The sequence below is a fragment of the Equus quagga genome, chromosome 6, assembly GCF_021613505.1.
Source record: "Equus quagga isolate Etosha38 chromosome 6, UCLA_HA_Equagga_1.0, whole genome shotgun sequence".
Classification (NCBI taxonomy): Eukaryota; Metazoa; Chordata; class Mammalia; order Perissodactyla; family Equidae; genus Equus; species Equus quagga.
Genome location: NC_060272.1, coordinates 81,538,715 through 81,558,332, shown reverse-complemented (window position 1 = coordinate 81,558,332; position 19,618 = coordinate 81,538,715). Strand labels below are relative to the sequence as shown.

The window sequence follows — 19,618 nt, the reverse complement described above, 5'->3', positions numbered from 1 at the left end:
GCACTATAGGGTTTTTTTTCTAATCAGGTCCAAACCATGTTTGTGTGGTGAAGTCCCCCTTTTTGTGGCCATATTTGTTTCTGTTTTGTGGTGATTCCCTGAGCCTGTTGAAGGAAATCTTTCACTGGGTTAGCAGGGTTAACAGAGAGCAGTGGGCATTCTCAAGGCTGGACAAAATGAGTAGTTAAAGCTGCCTGCTTGGCAGCAGCATCAGCAAAACAGTCAGATTTGGAATGCCCTAGTATTTTAATAATTGCTAATTATTTTGGTAGTTGTATAGCATTTAACAATTCTGCAGCCTGTTTCCCATTTTTTTGTAGGTTGTCCTGCAGAGATTAAGAACCCTCATTGTTTCCATAGCATTCCAAAGTTGTGTGCCACTCCAAAGGCATAGCAATTGTCAGTATAAACTTAGCTATCTGATCCTTAGCCAGTTGACAAGCTTGAGTTAAGGCAATTAATTTGGCCTGCTGTGCTGATTTTATTCCTGGGAAATAAGAGCTTTCAATTATGTCTACTGTGTATGTTATTGCGTATCCAGCCTGGTAATGTCCCTGCTCATCTTTAAATAGGACCCATCTGTAAACTACATTAGATCAGCATTAGCAGTAGGAGTCTCTTGTAACAGGTCACTTCTAGGGATAAGAAGGTACCCTGTTAATAAAATGCAGTAGTGATCGTTTTCCTCCTGTGGTGCTGCAAGCAGGGTCCATTCAATCAAATCAGACTGGTCAGACTTAAGTGATATATACAAAGGTTGAGCAACGAGTGAAAAGTTAGGCACCCCATTCCTGCAGTATCCGGTCAGTCCTAGAAATCCCCTCAATTGTTCTTTTGTTAGCGGTTTTATGAAGCTGTCAGTTTCTCCATTAGAGTTCTGTAATAAGTTCATCAGAAATGTGTATGGTGAAGTAAATATCAGAGTCTTTGCCATGAATTTCTCTTAAGATGAAACATATTTGTAAAAGCATATGAGTAAAACAATAGCTATCTATAAATGACAAAAGACTTAACATTATAATGCAATTGAAAAGGAAATTTGGTTATAACATTTTAAGATAATAACTAGAGTTACACCAGGACATATCAGATTTTCAGGAATTTTATATAATTTTTAGGACACTTATATAAATAACATTTATCCACACAATATAACCTAAGAAGGTTTATCATCATTCACTTGAAAATGCTTCCCATGCTATTTAATATACCAAATAAACCTAATTAGTTTAGTATCTCCTCCTTATAGGAAGAGAAAACAAATCCTTTGAGAAGTCCCAGGGTCCTGCTGGAAATTCTCAAAGTTACTTTTAGGTCAAAAGAAAGACTTTATTTAGGATTTGAATTTTGGTGGTTTGTCAAAAATATCAGAAGGTTTTAAAACACTTGGTCACATGGCATCATAGGTCACTGTGAAACAACAGAAGATGTTAAAAGGCAATCATAGAGAGTTAAAAAGTTTTCAAAAAACCTTAGCTCTGTTAACAGAGATACTTCAGCTTTTTGAACATAGGAAATTATTTTGACAAAACATAACATCCTTGCCTTTTAGGTAAGCTTACTCAAAGGTGAAGGGAAAACCTTTCATAAGCAGACTAGAAGTCCAGGAAAATTATCCTTTAACAGAGAGAGAACCAAATTCTAATTTTTATACCAGCTTACTTTTGTTATTAAAAGTTCTTCACTTAATTAAATTTATTTTAATCTTAGCCAACTTGACCATGCACAAAATTCTTTCCTCAAGCTTCTTTCACAAACCTTCTATAACTTTCTTTTTTTTGTGTTCAGAATTTGTCCCATGTCTCCCCTCCTTCTAGTACTTTAGGACAAATTTACCTTTCTTAACAAAACAAACAAATAAAAACCTCCAAGCATACATCTTATTTTTCTTGTATACAGAGTTGTCTTCCTTATTCTTTTCCATTAGCATCCTGTGTATTGGAAGGCTCACAAATACTGTCTAGAAACATATGCTTCTTAAGAGAAAATTTCTCAGCGTTGCACAAAACGTTTAATACTGAATATTTTCCTAGATCACACGATCCTGAAATTCATTTGGGTTAATTTGTTTTTTTTATTTAGAAGTAATTTATGTAAGCACTTACTTTAAGCTAGTTGGATAGAGCTCTCTTATAAACTAGTCTTAATAATACCATCTGGAGGTAGAAAAATGTCACATATTTGTAATGTACATATATAGACACATATAAATGCACAGATAGATGCAAAGATTTTATAACCTCTGTTTTTAAAATTTTCCTTAGATTTTTGGGCAGGGGTGCTTCCATAGCAGTTCGCATCTTAAAAAGCTTCTTTTCCCCTTTTTTTCTTCAGTCTTAGGAATCTGGGATGGTCTAGATAATAGCTCTGAAGAGGTTACAAGTTTTTGAGATAAACAGGGGAGGTTAGTTACTTAGCAAAGGACTGACATGCACATCCAATTACATTATCCGTAATTTGCTTCTTTCTCTCTGGGTACATAGTTTTATCTTAACTTAGGGAATAAGGCCTAAAAAAAGATTCCTATCAGGCTTTGAATATCAGCTTCCAATTTGGCCAAATTTCTGATCATAAGTTGCTAAATCCTTTCAAATATCTTGTCAGGTTTCAGCTGTCACAAATAGTAACTCTTCCTGGCAGCATTAAACAACTCCATTAATTTTTTTTTTAAAGATTGGCACCTGAGCTAACATCTGTTGCCAATCTTTTCTTTTTCTTCTGCTTCTCCCCAAAGCCCCCCAGTACATAGTTGTATATTCTAGTTGTAGGTCCTTCTAGCTGTGGCATGTGGGATGCCACCTCAGCGTGGCCTGATGAGTGGTGTCACATCCACGCCCAGGATCCAAACCGGCAAAACCCTGGGCCACCAAAGTGGAGTTCACGAACTCAACCTCTCCTCCACGGGGCCAACCCAAACTCCATTAAGTTTTAATTTTAGTTGCCCCTTGACTGTTTAAGGGAATAATGTAGCAATTTCCAAAAAAATCTCTCAGAGTCTTGTTAACTCTGGGAGGGGCTCCTATTCAACCCTCCTTCAAAGGTAGATTATGGGGGTGTCTGTAAAACTATAACTTAATTTTTTATTAGCTTTTTGCAACAAAACTTTCGATAAGGTTATTTTGGAATTTTGAAGCCTTTGCTTTTAAGTATACTTCTTAAATGATCCTCTCTAATTGGAATGTTCCTTCTAATGGCCAGTGTAACTACCCTGAGGCTGGTGGCAGTTTGATAGGACCCTAGCCACCGATGGAGTTCAACCCGCATTTCTGTCTGACTGTAAATGGGGTGTGGCTGCATTTTTGTCTGACCATATTTTGGGGTCCTGAACCTAACGATTATCAAGCCAAACTCTCAGGACATGAAACAAGCTTAGTGGGATTTTGCTGTTCTTCATAAATATTTACAGCTTCCCGAACCTTTAGTTTTGGAGCAGTTGTGCTGGAAGGTGGCCCACTTGACTCTTTAGAGATTAAAGATTGCATTTAGTATGTCTGTTCTGAGGCTCTTAAATCTAGTGCACAAAAAGACAAGTTTTGGAAACTCAAAGGAGCCCCAAAATGGCTATTGTAATTTTAAATTATCCTGGGTTATCTTGATTCAAAGATCCAGCCATTTAGGGTTATCCCCATTTTCTTAGCACTTGCAGGTATCAGCTCCATACATATTGTACCTGAAGCCAGCCAGAGTTCTAGGGGAGGCTGCCCATTCAGGAACTGGTCGGCTTTTACTATAAAGTCTGAACAATTTCTGAGGGCAGTGTAGTGGTCAGAAGTATGCTGCTTGTGAGTGCCACTTCCTGTAAGGCCATGAACACTCTCACGTGTCTCAGTTTCTCCCACCAAAGGTCTAAAACTACCATGGGGACTCGGAGCACTAAATGACCAATCCTCATTTGCTCAGCCCTGGGTATCGTGATGGAATTCCCTGTGAGACCACTGCACGTCATGAGGCTCAGCCTCAGACACTCTCACTAGGTTCTCAGTCGCCTGAGAACACCTTATGGCTGGAAAGAGCTGTGTCTTTTCTCTTCAGAGCTGAACAAGTTGTCTCTCATTTTGCTATTAAACAGTTTGTTCAGACTTTGTAGACACAATTCTTTCCAATTTAAAGCCAAAGTAAAAAGGTCAGCCTGCACATTCACTCCAAAGTTCCTCCTAAGCTCCCCTGGCCTAGGAATTCCCCCTAGGTTCCTCTTACCTAGAATGTGTACTGGTGCCCTCTTAGGATGCCTAGTCTTATGACTTCAACAGCTCAAGCGAAGGTCAGGATCTGTGACCCAGGTGCCTGAAGAGTACAGTGAAGTTGGGGGGCCCACTCGGCCCGTGCTGGTCCCAAGTGTCAGTTCAAAGTAGATTCCAGGTGGTCTCAGTAAGTTCCTCTGAAATCCTACTGAGTACACCAAGAAATGTCAGTGCAAATAACCAATAACTGTTCTATAGATAAGAGAGAGAAGGTGAATTTTATTTAAGCCAAGTTGAGGATTATAATAACCTAGGAGAGAAGCCTTAACAAAGGAAGAAATTACTCCAGAGAAGCATGGTTTTCAGGAAAGTTTTATACCTTTTTAGAACAAAGAACATACGTATTCATCCTGAATATGTATTCAAGATACATATTCATCAAAGTTTCAGAGATGTTTAGTCACAGATTAGCAGGTCAACATGACCCTAATGTTGGGGAAAGGAAGCTTATCTTCAGGAGGACTGATAGTGGCATTACCGATACTGGGGTTGTAGGAAAGAAAATATGCATTCTTTGACTTTGAGATAATGGTTAATGCATTCTTTGCTTTAATGGTTAAAGCAGATGTACAGTGTATGTTTGATAGGCCATAAATCAGGTTGCTTTAGTTTAAGCTAAATCAGGTTTAATTCAGAATAGCTACACCATATACCTCAGTATGTAAAAATTTCTTATCACACTCATGGTATTTATACAAATTTGGATGTATCTGACCACTACCCCTGGGTCCAATCTGATCCGTACTCACATCCCTGAAGTACCTTAGGGGAACATCATAGACTTTGGGAAGACCCAGATGTTGACGCATGGGAGATGATGTACATATGCTAATCTTTTTGGAGCCATTTAGGAGCTGTGACCACAGTGGTTACCACTTCCTATGAATCAGGTCCTAGGTTGAGTTTTTCATGTGCTGTATTTAATTCTCCCCAAAATTCTATGAAGTAAGTGCTATGATTATGCCCATTGTTTAGATGAGGAAGCTGATGCTCAGAGACATTAAACAGTATGATAAAGCACAAATTTGGGCTCAGATCATTCTTGTTGTAGAGTCCAGGTTCCTAATTAACCACTGTGCTGTAGTGCAGTGTGGTATGGATTGTATAAAGCAAAGGATTTGGAGTTTGAAAGGCTTAGCTTTGAATCCTTGCTAATTCCTTTCTAGCTCTGTTAGCTTTGGGGAGTTATTTAACCTTTTTGTGTCTCAGTTTCCTCATCTGTAAAATAGAAATAATAGCATCTGCCCACAGTGTTCCAACTATTAGGTATATTGAATGTACAGGACCCAGGATATTTTCTCATCCAGTGGATGTGAACAGACGATGGCTGTGTTCAAGGAGAGGCGTGTGTCCTCTGTATGTCACTTTGCATTAGGCCATTTTCACCATTTGATATGTCAAACCTGATGAGGCTTTTTCAGTGGGGAAGTTTATCCACAAACTAAGTTGTGATTTAGCAGTGAATTTTGCACTAATTTGTGATTAGCCCGCTGGCCTGTGGATTGACCTGAGTGTCCAAGTGGAGGCCCCGCAGCAGGGAATTTGTATGTTCTTGGCTCACACGTTTCACACGTTTCACTGTTCTTGGAATGAGTTTAATGGTTTTAGTTTAACAGCTAAACTAAAATAATGGTTTTGTTTGAAGGAGAAAAATTAGGATGTCAAAAATTTATACAGTGTATTCTCTTCTAAATCCGAGTAAAAGTACTTTTATCATCATCTAAAATTTCTTACTTTCCGAGTGCCCAGTCATACAATGTGGTGTGCAAAGAGAATGAAGCTGACATAGGCCTGACCTCTGGGAACTCATGTGCAAAGACAGACCTGCGAAGTACATGTACGCAGGACATGGACAGAGTAGGATGAAGACATTAGCCTGAACCAAAATACAATTAAGTGATGAGCCTACTCATCAGTTGCAAGTTGAGCCTATGTGCCTTTGAGGGGTTTGGTAAAACTGTGGATATCTAAGAGAGGAAGGGAGGGAGTTCCGTGCACGAGGAAAGTGTGTGACATCTCCCAGCCAGTAATCTGCTTGGCTCCAAACCCACTTCTCCTCTGCCAGATGCTGTCTCCGACCTTCTAGAGTTTCCAGACACCCAGGAAACTCTAGGATTTGAGCCTATGGGATCATCTTGGGCCAGGGCCAGTCCCCTGTTCCAGGGGAACTGCCTGGCGAATGGGTAGCCACCAGTCAGCAAGGCCTTCATTTACAGAATTACAAGAGATTGGGTCTCCTGGAGGGTAGTGACCAGGTGATTTGGGGACACGCAAATTGTTCAAATAGACAGATGCCCCTTAAAAATTTTTATCTGGTGCCTCACACACCCTGGGGGCAGCCAGCTTACAGTAAATTCAGTTGTGAGCAGCTTTTTGGAATTTGGTTTGCTTTTTTTAAAATTTTCACTTCAATCTCTTCTCAGAGATTATTGATTACAAATGATTAAATATTTTTGCCTTATTATGGCTATGTAATAATTTTGGTTAAGTAATAATTATGGTAAAATTTTTCTATTTATTACACATCTGTTTGTTTTTTTAAAAAATCTTTCAAGTATTTAAAGACTCCAGCCTTTTTCTGAGCCAGGGAGTGATATGATACACATGGTCCATTTAGAAAATTTAATCTGATAACAATAGAGACAGCAGATAGCCATGGGAAAGATGTGATTCAGGAGTCAGCCAGACAGTAAGAGATGAGGATGATGAGAAAGCTGCCAGAGGGCTGTGTACAAAGAGCTAAATGAGGAAATGCCAAGACCTGAAAGCAGACCAGATAGAAGAACTTTTCTGGAATAGTCTCTGAGCCCACATGCCCATGTGACACCAAGGCCCACACATAAAAGGGGCTGTTTTCTCAACATCTTAATGAAAGCTGATGCTTCTGTTAAGCCAGTATTTGTAATACTTCTACTGACTTTTATTCCAGCCAGGTATGTAGGAACTGTCTAAACATGCATTTTATCCTGTGACGTGGACTCTACATGGCAATGACAGGCTGCTCTAACTCCTGAAGCTAGGGCTGGGAATTTGAGGGACAAGATAAAAATTCAAGGAATTTAAAGAAAATATGCGTAATAGTTTTCATTAATAGTTGTTCCTGCAAGTGTTGTCCCATATGGTTTCATCTGATAAATGGATTTTATTCTCCTTCAGGTCATTGTTTTCCAGACATACACAAATCAAAATCCTGTGCCCATTGAGGCAAAATACGTTTTTCCTTTGGATGATAAGGCAGCTGTGTGTGGTTTTGAAGCATTCATCAATGGGAAACACATAGTAGGAGAGGTAAGGGGAGAAAATGCATTGTGACTGCTCTTTAGTTTCAAAATCAGTTTCCCAATTACCCAAAGCTTCATTATCTGAGTCTCCAAGCTAGAAAGTTGAGTAGCAGCCTTATTATAAAACAAAAATATTCTTTTTTATTGTGAAGAAGATTGTCCCTAAGCTAACATCTGTTGCCAATCTTCCTCTTTTTGCTTAAGGAAGATTGTTGCTGAGCTAACATCTGTGCCAGTCTTCCTCTGTTTTACGTGGGATGCCGCCACAGTGTGGCTTGATGAGTGGTGCTAGGTTTGCACCCAGGGTCCCAAACTGCGAACCCTGGGCCACCGAAACAGACCGCATGAACTTAACCAGTGTGCCACCGGGCTGGCCCCACCTGAAATATTCTTTGAAGAACCAAGCACTTATACAATTAGCCTCCACTCAAACATCCCTCCCTGATTGACTGGTTTCTCTCCCTACCTGTCCAGCTTTCATTGGTCAGTGACTTGCAAATTCTTTGCCTAGGCACATTAAAAAGGAGTGATTTCAGTGTCAAAAGTTTAACAGAGGCACACTGGAAAATCAGTGAGGCTCTTATATATTTTTGCAAAAATTGATTGACTCTCTGTACCCTGCTGTAAAAGTCAAACTGAAATGAAGGCTATTCTTGTAACTTTTTAGGAAAAATTGTATCAAAAGAAATAACAGTTGATTCATTCTTTGTTTATTCTAAGGAATTGGCTAACCCACAGTTGCAATAATAATTCACATTTTATTAAATTTGAGATAAACTTAATTTATTAATTTTTTGTTCAACATATAAGTCCCAATCAAACTTTCTTTTCTCTTTTGACTCTGAAATATTTTAGTCCCAACTTAAAAAGAAGTCTCTTTAGTTGGTCTTTTCTGGTTCAGATTCTTATTAGATAAGTACATTTTGGTGATCACTTTATATGTTTTCATTCATCTTAGACTCTTAGTTTTCTGTTTTTGCCTAGGTTTTAAGAAACATTGATGGTTTTCCTTATTAAAGTCTGAAATCACTATTCATATTATGACTGGTATAAAAATAATATTTTCCAGATTGAGGAGAAGGAAAAAGCCCACCGAGAATACCGAGCTGCAATCAGTCAAGGCCACGGCGCTTACTTGATGGATCAGGATGCACCCGTAGGTTTGCTGCTCATCCATTGGTCTGGTGCACTTACTAGAAAGGCAGAAAGAGTTGGAAAATGATGTAAAATATGAAATTCATACCAGAAACTAGGATAATTTATGCTATTTTAGGCCCTAGAGTTTCACTTGCTGTTAGCAATGGGAAGTCAAGCTGGTCAGACCCATTTGACTAATCTAAATAAAGAAGGAAATGGCCTCAATGTTGCCAAACAAATAAGAAGAGCTGTTTCTGTCATTGAGAACTGAGTTTCCCAGAAGTGACAACAAAAGGAAAACATTCGGGATACATAATTTTCATCTTCTGCTCAAGGACTAATATATTTACATTTTCCTAGAGCTAAGCTTGCCTAACAATTTGTCCAATTGTCACCAAATCATAGCCCAGGGAGGGTTTTCTCTAGGGTCCTAGGATAGGTCCAGGTTCTTTCCTTTCTGATTGTTTGCCTTCATAGGGATAGAAGGTGGAGAATATGGAAGAAGGAACAACTATCCTGTCCACTGGATTTCTTTTCTTAAATATAAGATGTTTTAAATGTGCCTCTGGTGCCTTTGGTGTACGCCAGATTCCATTCAGTCACTTTCTAACAGTATCTCTAGTGTTTTAGTTGTTTTTAAAGACAGGCCATGTGCTTCAGATATCTCTCTGAGGATGACACGTTGACATAGTAGTGTGAAAATTTGATGTTTGGAGGGGGAATTATTAAATACTAACATAGATTTAAGGGATAGATTATTACTTTTGACATCTAAGGTATCCATTTGCAGGATGGGAATAAGCAAGAAAGAGGTCATTGTTAAATAGTTAATAACGCCACCCCCCAGCCAAAGCGCGTGTGTAAAAGCCTGGCGTTCACTTCACAGGCTGCCACTTACCAGGGTGGGGTTATTGTCGTAAATGACTTGGCATGCGCGTTTCCTCCTTGATGCTAACATAGTTCCCTAGAAGCATGGTCCGCAGGAAAACAGACTTCACAAAAGATATTACCTATGGGTAAAGTCTGGTCAGAACCATTGCTAACCAGAGCCTTTGGGTCTCCTAGAATGTATTTTGCCTTCCAGTGACTATGCTGTTCTTATACTATGATATTTGATGTTAATAATATAACATATAGTAATCATATAATAATTATTATACAGTAATATGTAAATAATGTTAATATAATATATAAAAATATAGAATTAAATATAGAATAAATACTATAATTGTATGTAATTATTGTATAATAAATATAATAATTATATCAGTATTATATGTTATATATGTATTATTGCATGTTTATATATTATGTAAATACATATTATCTGTTTGTTAGTCTTCTGATAGTTGGGAACATTATACTTATATATAGCATATATATACATCATGTGTAATATTATATGTGATAATGTAAAAATAGTAACATATTTTATGTTATATATATTACATATGTATATAATGTCCCTGACTGTCAGAAGACTAGCCGGTTGGCTTTAGACACCCAGGGCATTGAGTGTTGTGTGGGGATACTTAAGATGACAAACATCATATCAGAAGCGTGGGTAAAGTTGGTAGAAGCACGTCTCGCAGGAAGACCCGCGAGTGGTGCTCTCCACACTGCTCCCCGTGGCGAGTCCTCTTACTGCTCCTCCACAGTCCTTTTCTTCGCCCCCTGTTAGCCTCTCTGTTTCATTCTCAGCAGCAGCTATTTCAATCTTTTATTGTTCTCCTTAAGAAGCAACCTTATCTCTATTTCTGCTACTATCAATAGGTGACCCCTCTTGTTATTTCAAGTAAAAATGATTATAAATCACAAATTCTTTTAGCTTTCCTTCCCTCCAACTCAAAAATGATATCCTCAGTTTCATCTCTCCTTTCCTCCCTGATTATTGCTAATGCTAATCCCTTCTCGTATAACTTTTTCCTAGTACTTGCTCCATCGATTATTTCCTCTCACTTATATTTCCAATTTCTCCCTCGCTACTTGCATTTTCTTCTTGCCCTATCTACTCTAAAAAGTAAAGCAGACCCTCCCTTTATCTCTTCTCTCAGCGGACCATTCCTCTGTTTCCCTTCAACACAAGACTGACTTGTTTTCCTGCTCAGTGTATTGCAGTGACCGCCGTCAGGCCACTGAGTGCTCCCACGGAGGTTCCCTGCAGCTCCCACATGCTGGACAACAGTCGTCCTAAGGACCCCTTGTAGTGTGACTTTTTGACCACCACTTTCTCTAGTTCAACAACTAAACCAACATTAGTACCTGTGCCGAATGCTAGTGGCTGAAAACTAACAGATGGGCCCATGTGGAGCTCAGGGTCTCGTGTGGTAAGCAACTCAACAAGTCAGTGTGATGTGTGGTAACACGTGCAGCACGGAGACATGTATTTAATGTGGTAGTGGCACCATGAGGCAGAGGACAGTCAGGGAAGACTTCCCCAGGACAAAGGCCCTTGAGCTCAGTCTTAAAAGATAAGTGGGAATTCCCCAGACAAAGTAAGAGGTAAGGACCTTGCAAGCAGAGGGAACATGTCTGCACAGGCTGTAAGAGATCCGAAAGAGCAGAGTTCCTTGGGAAATAGAAGTATTTTGGATTGGCTGGTAAAACTCGCCTTTGAGAAAGAACACTCGGTGGTAATGAGGAGGATGGAGTGGTCTGAGGGACACCTTGGGGCACAGAACACTGTCTTGGGTTGGACAGCTGTAGCAAGAATACCATAGATGGGGTGACTTTAACAAGAATTGATTTCTCACACTTCGGAGGCTAGGAAGTTCGAAATCATGGTGCCAGCGTGGTTGGAGTCTGGTGAAGACCCTCCTCCTGGTTTCCTCATGGGGCAGCAACAGGAAGCTCTAGTCTCTTTCTCTTCTTATGTGGACTCTAACTGTATCATTCAGCCTCTACCTTCATGACCTCATCTACACCTAGTTACTTCCCAAAGGCCCCGCCTCCTAATGCCATCCCATTGGGTGTTAGGGTTTCAACATAGGAGTTTTGGGAGGACACAAACATGCAGTCCATCATAGAGATCAGTTGGTGACTGTTGTGGTAATCTAGGCAAGAGGTATAATGAGGGCCTGAACTAAAACAGTGACAGTGGAAATGGAGAGGATACAGAAGATGTGAAAGATGTTAGGGAGGGAACATGCACAGTACTGGTTAAAGATTGGAGGGTGGGAGGGTGTGGCAGAGAGAAGAGTCAAAACTGACACTTGGACAGTTCTGGTGTGGATGTTCATCAAGGTAGGGATTTGAGAGAAGCAGTTCTATGTGGGTATGGAGGTCTTGAGGGCAGGAGATGACAAGTTCAAGAGACCAAAGGGGACAGGTCCCTGAGGCAGCTGGAAATTTGGTCAGAAGCTCTGGAGAGAGGCCTGCACTGGATGTGGGCCTCTGGGAGTCATCATGGGGGTCCCTGAGATGGCATGGGGACAGACTTGGCATTATGCAGCCCTGGAGCACCTTCCTTTAAGTGTTAAATGGTAAAGGGGGAAGCAGAAAAGGACCTGAGCTGCCAGACCTAGGGAAAGGTCGCTAGCACGTTGACTTAAGGAAGCTTCAGTCTAATTTAGTTTAAAATTATATGGGTTTTTTTCTCTGTAAGATTCTTGGGTTAAGGCACAATGAAGAGAGTCTGTATAAATGTCTAGACACAAATTTATATTGGCCCACCTTTGGTATATAAATTAATCTTTCATTTAATACATTTTGAACTCAGGTCAAAAAAAACAGAGTGGAGTGTTCATTAAAATAAATCAGTAATTAAAAATAAAAATATATTTAAGGGCTGGCCCAGTGGCATAGTGGTTAAGATCGCACACTCCACTTTGGTGGCCCAGGGTTCCGGGGTTCAGATCCCAGGCGTGGAACCACACGCTATTCATCAAGCCACACTGTGGTGGTGTCCCATATATAAAATAGAGGACGATGGGCACAGATGTTAGCTCAGCGACAATCTTCCTCAAGCAAAAAAAGGAGGATTGGCAACAGATCTTAGCTCAGGGCCAATCTTCTTCACCAAAAATAAAAAAAAATATATATATATATATATGTATGTATTTTAAAAACCACATACTTATTAGATAAGATGTCTAAAGCTGATCTCGTTCCCTTCCCCTCCAGACTGCTTCCTCCTCCTCTTTTCCTTGTCTCAACAATGGCGTCACCATTTACCCAGTCAGTCAAGTGGGAGAACTGGGATCATCCTTCATGTCTTCCTTTCCCTCTCCTCCATTACCCATTTCCAATTAATTGTTTGTTGAAGTTTCCTACTAAGTATCTGTGGAATCTGCCCATGTCATCACCTTTCCTATCACCGTTACTTTAATGTAGGGCCCGTAGTTACCCCCTTGGCTCGTTGGTATGGTGTGGAAGACCCTCCAAGGCATGGCCTTACCACTTCTTCAATCTCATCACACTACTTTCTTCTTCCCACTTCATACCCCGATCAGCCTGAGGTGTTTGTAGTTCCCCAAAACATGATGCCATTGCAGAGGCCCTTGTTCTTCTGGTTGGAATGCTCTAACTCCATTTGTTTGCTTGATTTTTTTAAAAATTATTTTTAAAATCTGAGCTTAAACATCTCTTCAGCTAAGGGACAATTAAAGCTTTCCTTCCGTCCCCCAGGAGAGGTTGGGCGCCATTGCTTTCTGCCCCTGTCCATATCTGACTCATAAATCTTAATATGCTCTTTACAATGATAGAGGTCTAGCTTGTAATCCCAAATATTTAAGTGAGGAAGTAACAGAAAGGCTTAGGTAAAGAGTTAATGGGAAAATAAAGAGAAAATTTAGTGCCAAAACCAAGGCTGGAGGGAGGCTGCCTTTCCTCCCACTGTAGAAAAAAGCTTCCGAGTGAGTGCAGACTCCCCTGTATCAGGAGCGCCCCGTCAGTCTAGACCAGAAACCAGCCCACTCTTAGCCTGTAGGAATTCACACAGGTCCCTTGTCCTGTCCGTCCTCAGAGGGGCTTGTCACTCTTTGGAATTCAGCTTTCTGACAGGTTCAAGACAAGTTAGGATTTTGTAGATAATCTGGCTTATTATAATGGAAATGACCTCTTGCATCTGTCTATATCCTACACAGAAACAGAGCTGCACCCCCACACTATTAAGTAGCAGTCTCTCGAATGAACCCCAGCCTTCTATGCACTTCTTTTAAGGGCGAGCACTATAAACTGTTTTGGTTTTTAAAAAGTTTTTTAACATATATATTTTTTCACTGCAGTACCGTTGGTTTATAGCATTATATAAATTTCAGGTGTACATCATTATATTTCGATTTCTGTGTAAATTACATCATGCTCACCACCTAAAGACTAATTACAATCCATCACCACACATCTGTGCCTCATCACCCCTTTCACCCACCCCCCTCCCCTCTTCCCCTCTGGTAACCACCAATCCAATCTCTGCCTCTGTGTGTTTGTTTGTTGTTTTTGTCTACAATTTATGAGTGAGATCATACGGTATTTGACTTTCTCCTTCTGATTTATTTCACTCAGCATAATACCCTCAAGGTCCATCCATGTTGTCACAAATGGCTGGATTTCATCATTTCTTACAGCTGAGTAGTATTCCACTGTGTATATATACCACATCTTCTTTATCCATTTGTCCCTTGATGGGCACCTAGGTTGCTTCCAAGTCTTGGCTATTGTGAATAATGCTGCGATGAACATAGGGGTGCATGTGTCTTTATGCACTTGTGTTTTCATGCCCTTTGGCTAAATATCCAGCAGTGGAATAGCTAGATCAGATGATAGTTCTATTCTTAATTTTTTGAGGAATCTCCAAACTGTTTTCCATAGTGGCGGCACCAGTTTGCACTCCCACCAGCAGTGTTTGAGGATTCCCTTTTCTCCACATCCTCTCCAACGCTTGTTCTTTCCTGTTTTATTAATTATAGCCATTCTGATGGGAGTGAGGTGATACCTAATTGTAGTTTTGATTTTCATTTCTCTGATAATTAGTGATGCTGAACATCTTTTCATGTGGTTGTTGGCCACGTGTATATGTTTTTTGGAGAAATGTTTGTTCAGATCTTTTCCCCATTTTTAAATTGGGTTGTTAGTTTTTTTGTTATTGAGATGTATGAGCTCTTTGTATATTTTGGATATTAACCCCTTATCAGATATATGGTTTGCAAATATCTTTTCCCAGTTGTTAGGGTGTCTTTCCTTTTTGTCGATGGTTTCCTTTGCTGGGAGGAAGCTTTTTAGTTTCATGTAGTCCCATCTGTTTATTTTTCCCATTGTTTCCGTTGCCCGGTCAGACCCATGTCAAAGACCATACTGCCTATGTTTTCTTCTAGAAGTTTCATGGTTTCAGGTCTTACATTCATTTTGAGTTAATTTTTGTGTATGGTGTAAGATAATGGTCCGCTTTCATTCTTTTGCATGTGGCTGTCCAGTTTTCCCAACACCATTTATTGAAGAGACTCTCCTTTCTCCATTGTGTGTTCTCTGCTCCCTTGTTAAAAATTAGCTGTCCATAGATGTGTGGTTTATAAACCATTTAATAAGATTCCCTCATTGTTTATTTCCATCCTGCAAATGGATATTTTTTATGTCAAAAGTAATAATTTATCCCTTAAATCTGTATTAATCATTAATATTATACACTCCTAATCTAAACATACCTAATCTTCATGGCAGCACAGTCCAAGTAGAATGGAGGATGTGGCTGGGGTATTAAAAGGTTCTCTGTGTAGGTATCAAAAGAATACATCTAGCGTCTGTTTTTTCTGCCCTGACTAGTCATGAGGTTGTCTCCTCTCCTTATGCAACAATTATCAATATCCCATTAAAAGAAAATGAAGTACTTTTCTAAAAAATAAAATGATGAATTTACTATAAGGTAAAGAATTAAGTGAGGGCCAAGCTTAGGGAAAACTGCTTGAGCTGTACAGCTGCTGGTGGTGCTGGGCGCTGTGGAGTCAGAGAGGCCACCGGTCCTTCACGAAGGGGCTACGTGGAGACTGTGCAGCAGAGCTCTGCACGCAGGGCCTCTGGGGCAGAGAGGCCGCGGGGTGCCGCTCCCCAGTCAGGGCAGGGTCCTGCTATGCCCCCTCTGGATGTCACACTGTCCCCCCACTGGAGAACGGCTCCAGGTTTCTCCTTTAGCACTACCAATGCTTGTCTTGTACACTCTATTCCTGTTTTCTGAGGAGAAAGCTGTCAGACTGTAATTCAAGTGGTTTATGTAATAGAAAGGATCAACTAGCATAGAATGGATATGCTTTTGAGGTGCAGGCTAAGTAATATGTTTCTATTTCAGGACGTTTTTACTGTAAGTGTTGGCAACTTACCCCCTAAGGCTAAGATCCTTATCAAAATTACCTACATCACGGAACTCAGCATCCAAGGCACTGCCGCAGTCTTCTTCATGCCTGCCACCGTAGCTCCCTGGCAACAGGACAAAGCTTTGAATGAAAACATTCAGGTATGCATGCTCAAGATAAGAGTTAAAGAAGCTTTTTGTATGTGTGGTTTATGCATAGGGAAGAAAAAATATCTGAAATAATCTAATCTTTTTGGCATAGACTCAATTTTACTGACATTTTAGCATTTAGGCATATGTAATGCTTGTAAAATGAAAATAAAGACATAGATATGCTAAATGGGCATAATATTTTTATTCTGTTCAGTCACTTAAAAAATTTTTGTGTCCGTGCTCCATGTTCATCATGAAGACTTTAGTTAGGGATAAAGAATGCACATAAGCTAAAGAGGAAAATGTAATCCATTCTTCACTCTATTGCCACAGATAGTAGCCCAGAGCTGCTGGTTAACACTGTGGTATGTGTCCTTCCAGACTTCCTAGTTTGTATGTATTCATATAAATTGTGTGTATTTTTGTGTGTGTGTATATATATAGACAGGTATAAATGTCTATGTGTGTACCCAAACACACACCCCTAGACATGTGTATAGTTGAAAATCTCTGTCAAAATGGTCATAAATTATCCCTGATATCAGCTGCATTTTAGAAGTTACTATCATTCCGTGAGCAAATGCTCTCTCTCTCTATTCCAAGGTGCCACCAGCTGTCTTGTTGCTGCTGTAGGTTGGGCCTTGGTGAAATTACATTCAGCTTAGTCTCATTGTGAAACTTAGTAGATACTCAGTTATACATGTTTCTTTTTCTTGTAACAGGATACAGTAGAGAAGATTTGTATAAAGGAAATAGGAGCACAGCAAAGGTTAGTACCTCAGACATAAAACCTGTCAATATTCCACGGATGTTAGTTTTATGGTTTAAATTTTCATTAAAAATTATATGAAACAAGTACTCAATTATATGAAACAACTTACTATTGTAGTCGTTTTGTATTTAAGATGTTAGACTAACACAACTTTCTCTTCATTTTTGGTAGTTTCTCTTTGAGTATGTCTATTGAGATGCCGTACGTGATTGAATTCATTTCCAGTGATACACATGAACTGAGACAAAAGGTTGGTAAATCTTTACTTTATTTCTTAAGAGCTCTTATTTTCACATTAATTTTATTTTATCAAAGCAATACATGCACATGGTTTAAAAAGTTAAGTAATGCTAACAACAGCTTCTCACAGGAAGCAGCAGTGTGTCTCCACTCTGCCTCTCCCCCGAACCAGCATCCAGAGACAGGGAACCACTTTATTGATTTATTTTTTGTTCATAGAAGCTTTGCTCATAATAGCTCCAAATTGGAACTAGGAGAATGGACACATGACTCGTGATATAGCCATTCAATGGACCAGTTTTATTACCAGCAAGAAAAACAAACTACTGATCCACAGCACTATGGATAAATCTCAAAATCATGCTGAGCAAAAAAGTTAGGCATAATACAAACTGTATGATCACATTCACGTGACATTTCAGAAAAGGCAAAACTAGAGTGACAGAAAGATTAGTGGTTGCCCCAAAACGTTCTGTTTCTTGATTGTGCTGGTGGTTTCACAAGTGTGGACAGCCATCAAAACTGATCAAATTGTTCACTTTGCATAGACTCAGCTTATTTTACATAAATTTTACTCCAGTAAAGTTGATAAAAAGTTGTAGTAGCTGAAGCCGGCAAGGGTGCATTGAACTTGGAACTCTCAATATTCTTAGAGAACAAAAATCATTATATCCTCTCTGAAAAGTAAATGAATGATTTTCCTGCTTCTGTGAATCTGCCTTATGAAAGAGAAGTAAAAAATACAAAAATAAAAGCCTTATGCACAAAGATGTTTCCTATTTTATTAAATGAAAGAAAATAATATAACAAAAAATCATAATAATAAGGAAGGAGAAAAAAGAAAATAATATTCTGCTATTATTGACATTGACTCTAGGTAAATTATGCTATATGTCCTAAACCAAATCTTGGACAATCTTTTAAAAGGATGCCTATGGAGACAAGTAGATACATGGAAATGTGTGTGATACAATGTTTGGTGACAGAGCAGAATTTGAAAGCTGTAGACACACTAACTACAGCCACATGAATCACATGGAAACTCTAGAAACAAACATCAGGTGACAGGAGCTGAACCTAACAGAGGATAGTTTTTCTTTTTTACTTAATATTTTTAATAGTAAGATTATTCTACTTTTTCCCGTGAATGTATGACTTTTGATGAAGTCATAATGTTCGTTAAAGAAAGTGAGAGAGTGAAGGGGGAGGGAGAAGGGACCCCCCTCTCTTCAGAGGGAGGACAGGAGGGAGGGAGAGGGAGACAGACACAGAGACCCCCCAGTCCCAGTCCAAGAGCTAGGAAGGTCAAGGTTGAGTGAGAATTCTGACTCCTGGGGCACAGTGCAGTGTTAGAATTTGCAGTCAAACATACCTGAGTTCAGGTCATGACTCTACTCCTCCCTAGCCAGGTGGCCAATTCATTGAACCTGTCTGACTCTCAGTGACTCTATCTGTCAGATGGTCTGACCTGCCACCCTTGTGGAATCAATGATGAGGACTGGGCAAGAGAGGCCGCTATGAAAGTCCTTTATAAGCTGTGAAGCTCTATCCACATGTGGGTTCATGATGACCCTCTGTGCTGCTACTTTGCCTGTCTCTGTCAGCACTGTGGCTTGCTCAGATGAGGTCATTGGATCCCAAACCTTCCAGTGGCCCTGGATCACATGGTGCAGTAACTGTGAATAAACACATGAGGAGTAATTGGGCCCTTGTGTGGATTGTGAAATCAGTGCTCTCTTTTTCCCACAGGTAAACCCCTCCTCCCTGCCTTCTTCCCCAAGGCCTAACCGGCAACAAATCCCCTGGGAGCAGAGAGCTCCCTAACCTCCAGAACTCTCTCTGTCCCTGTCTTCCTGCCACCTGGCGCTGGGGCCAGTAAGCCAGACTGCAGACTGAGATACACAATCCCAGAATCCCACGAACCCACATGTGGACAGAACTTTACACAAAGGACTCTCATTCCAGCCTCTCTAGTCCTCACCATTGATTCCACTGAGGTTTTCTGGGCCCCTGAATCCAGTGGATACAGTTATGGGAGAGACATGGTCCCCTAAAGCTGAGTTGCTCACTTGGGCAGCACCACGGACAGCTCTGTGCCCACAGGCCTGCCTCCCAGCGGGGCAGGGGTCCTAGAGTGGCCCTAGCGATTACAGTCCATTCTTGCTGGTGATAGTTATATTCTATACAGTAGCCACAAACACTGAAGGAGCAAACACCAAGCCACGGCTCCTGGGGGAGATAGAGGGTGGGGTTCCTGCCAGCCTCTGACCCCAACATTTTCGTCAACCAATCCAAACATAACCTTGTTTTATGTGAACCACTTTAAATATTTTAGTTCTTTTCTGGTGGCCTCCAGAGTTTTAAATAATAATTTTTTACTGCATGTTCTTGATTCATCTGTTTCAAAAGTTATCTTTTGACTTCCTATTGTGGTAGATGAAAATCACCCCTCTCACCCCCTCTGCTCACCTCCCTCCCCACTTTTTCTCTCCCCTTCGTTCCAAAAGTTATATCA

General features: G+C 40.1%; 1 protein-coding gene across 4 annotated transcripts in view; it reads left to right on the top strand.

The window, feature by feature from the left end:
* PARP4 (poly(ADP-ribose) polymerase family member 4) overlaps positions 1–19,618 on the top strand; it is a 129,677-nt gene that overhangs the window by 48,727 nt on the left and 61,332 nt on the right. For all 4 annotated transcript variants that reach the window (XM_046664101.1, XM_046664099.1, XM_046664100.1 and 1 more), the window contains 5 exons: positions 7,398–7,529; positions 8,592–8,678; positions 15,936–16,100; positions 16,814–16,860; positions 17,035–17,113. In XM_046664101.1, coding sequence (XP_046520057.1) covers positions 7,398–7,529; positions 8,592–8,678; positions 15,936–16,100; positions 16,814–16,860; positions 17,035–17,113 — 510 coding nt within the window. The remainder of the gene's footprint in view (positions 1–7,397; positions 7,530–8,591; positions 8,679–15,935; positions 16,101–16,813; positions 16,861–17,034; positions 17,114–19,618) is intronic.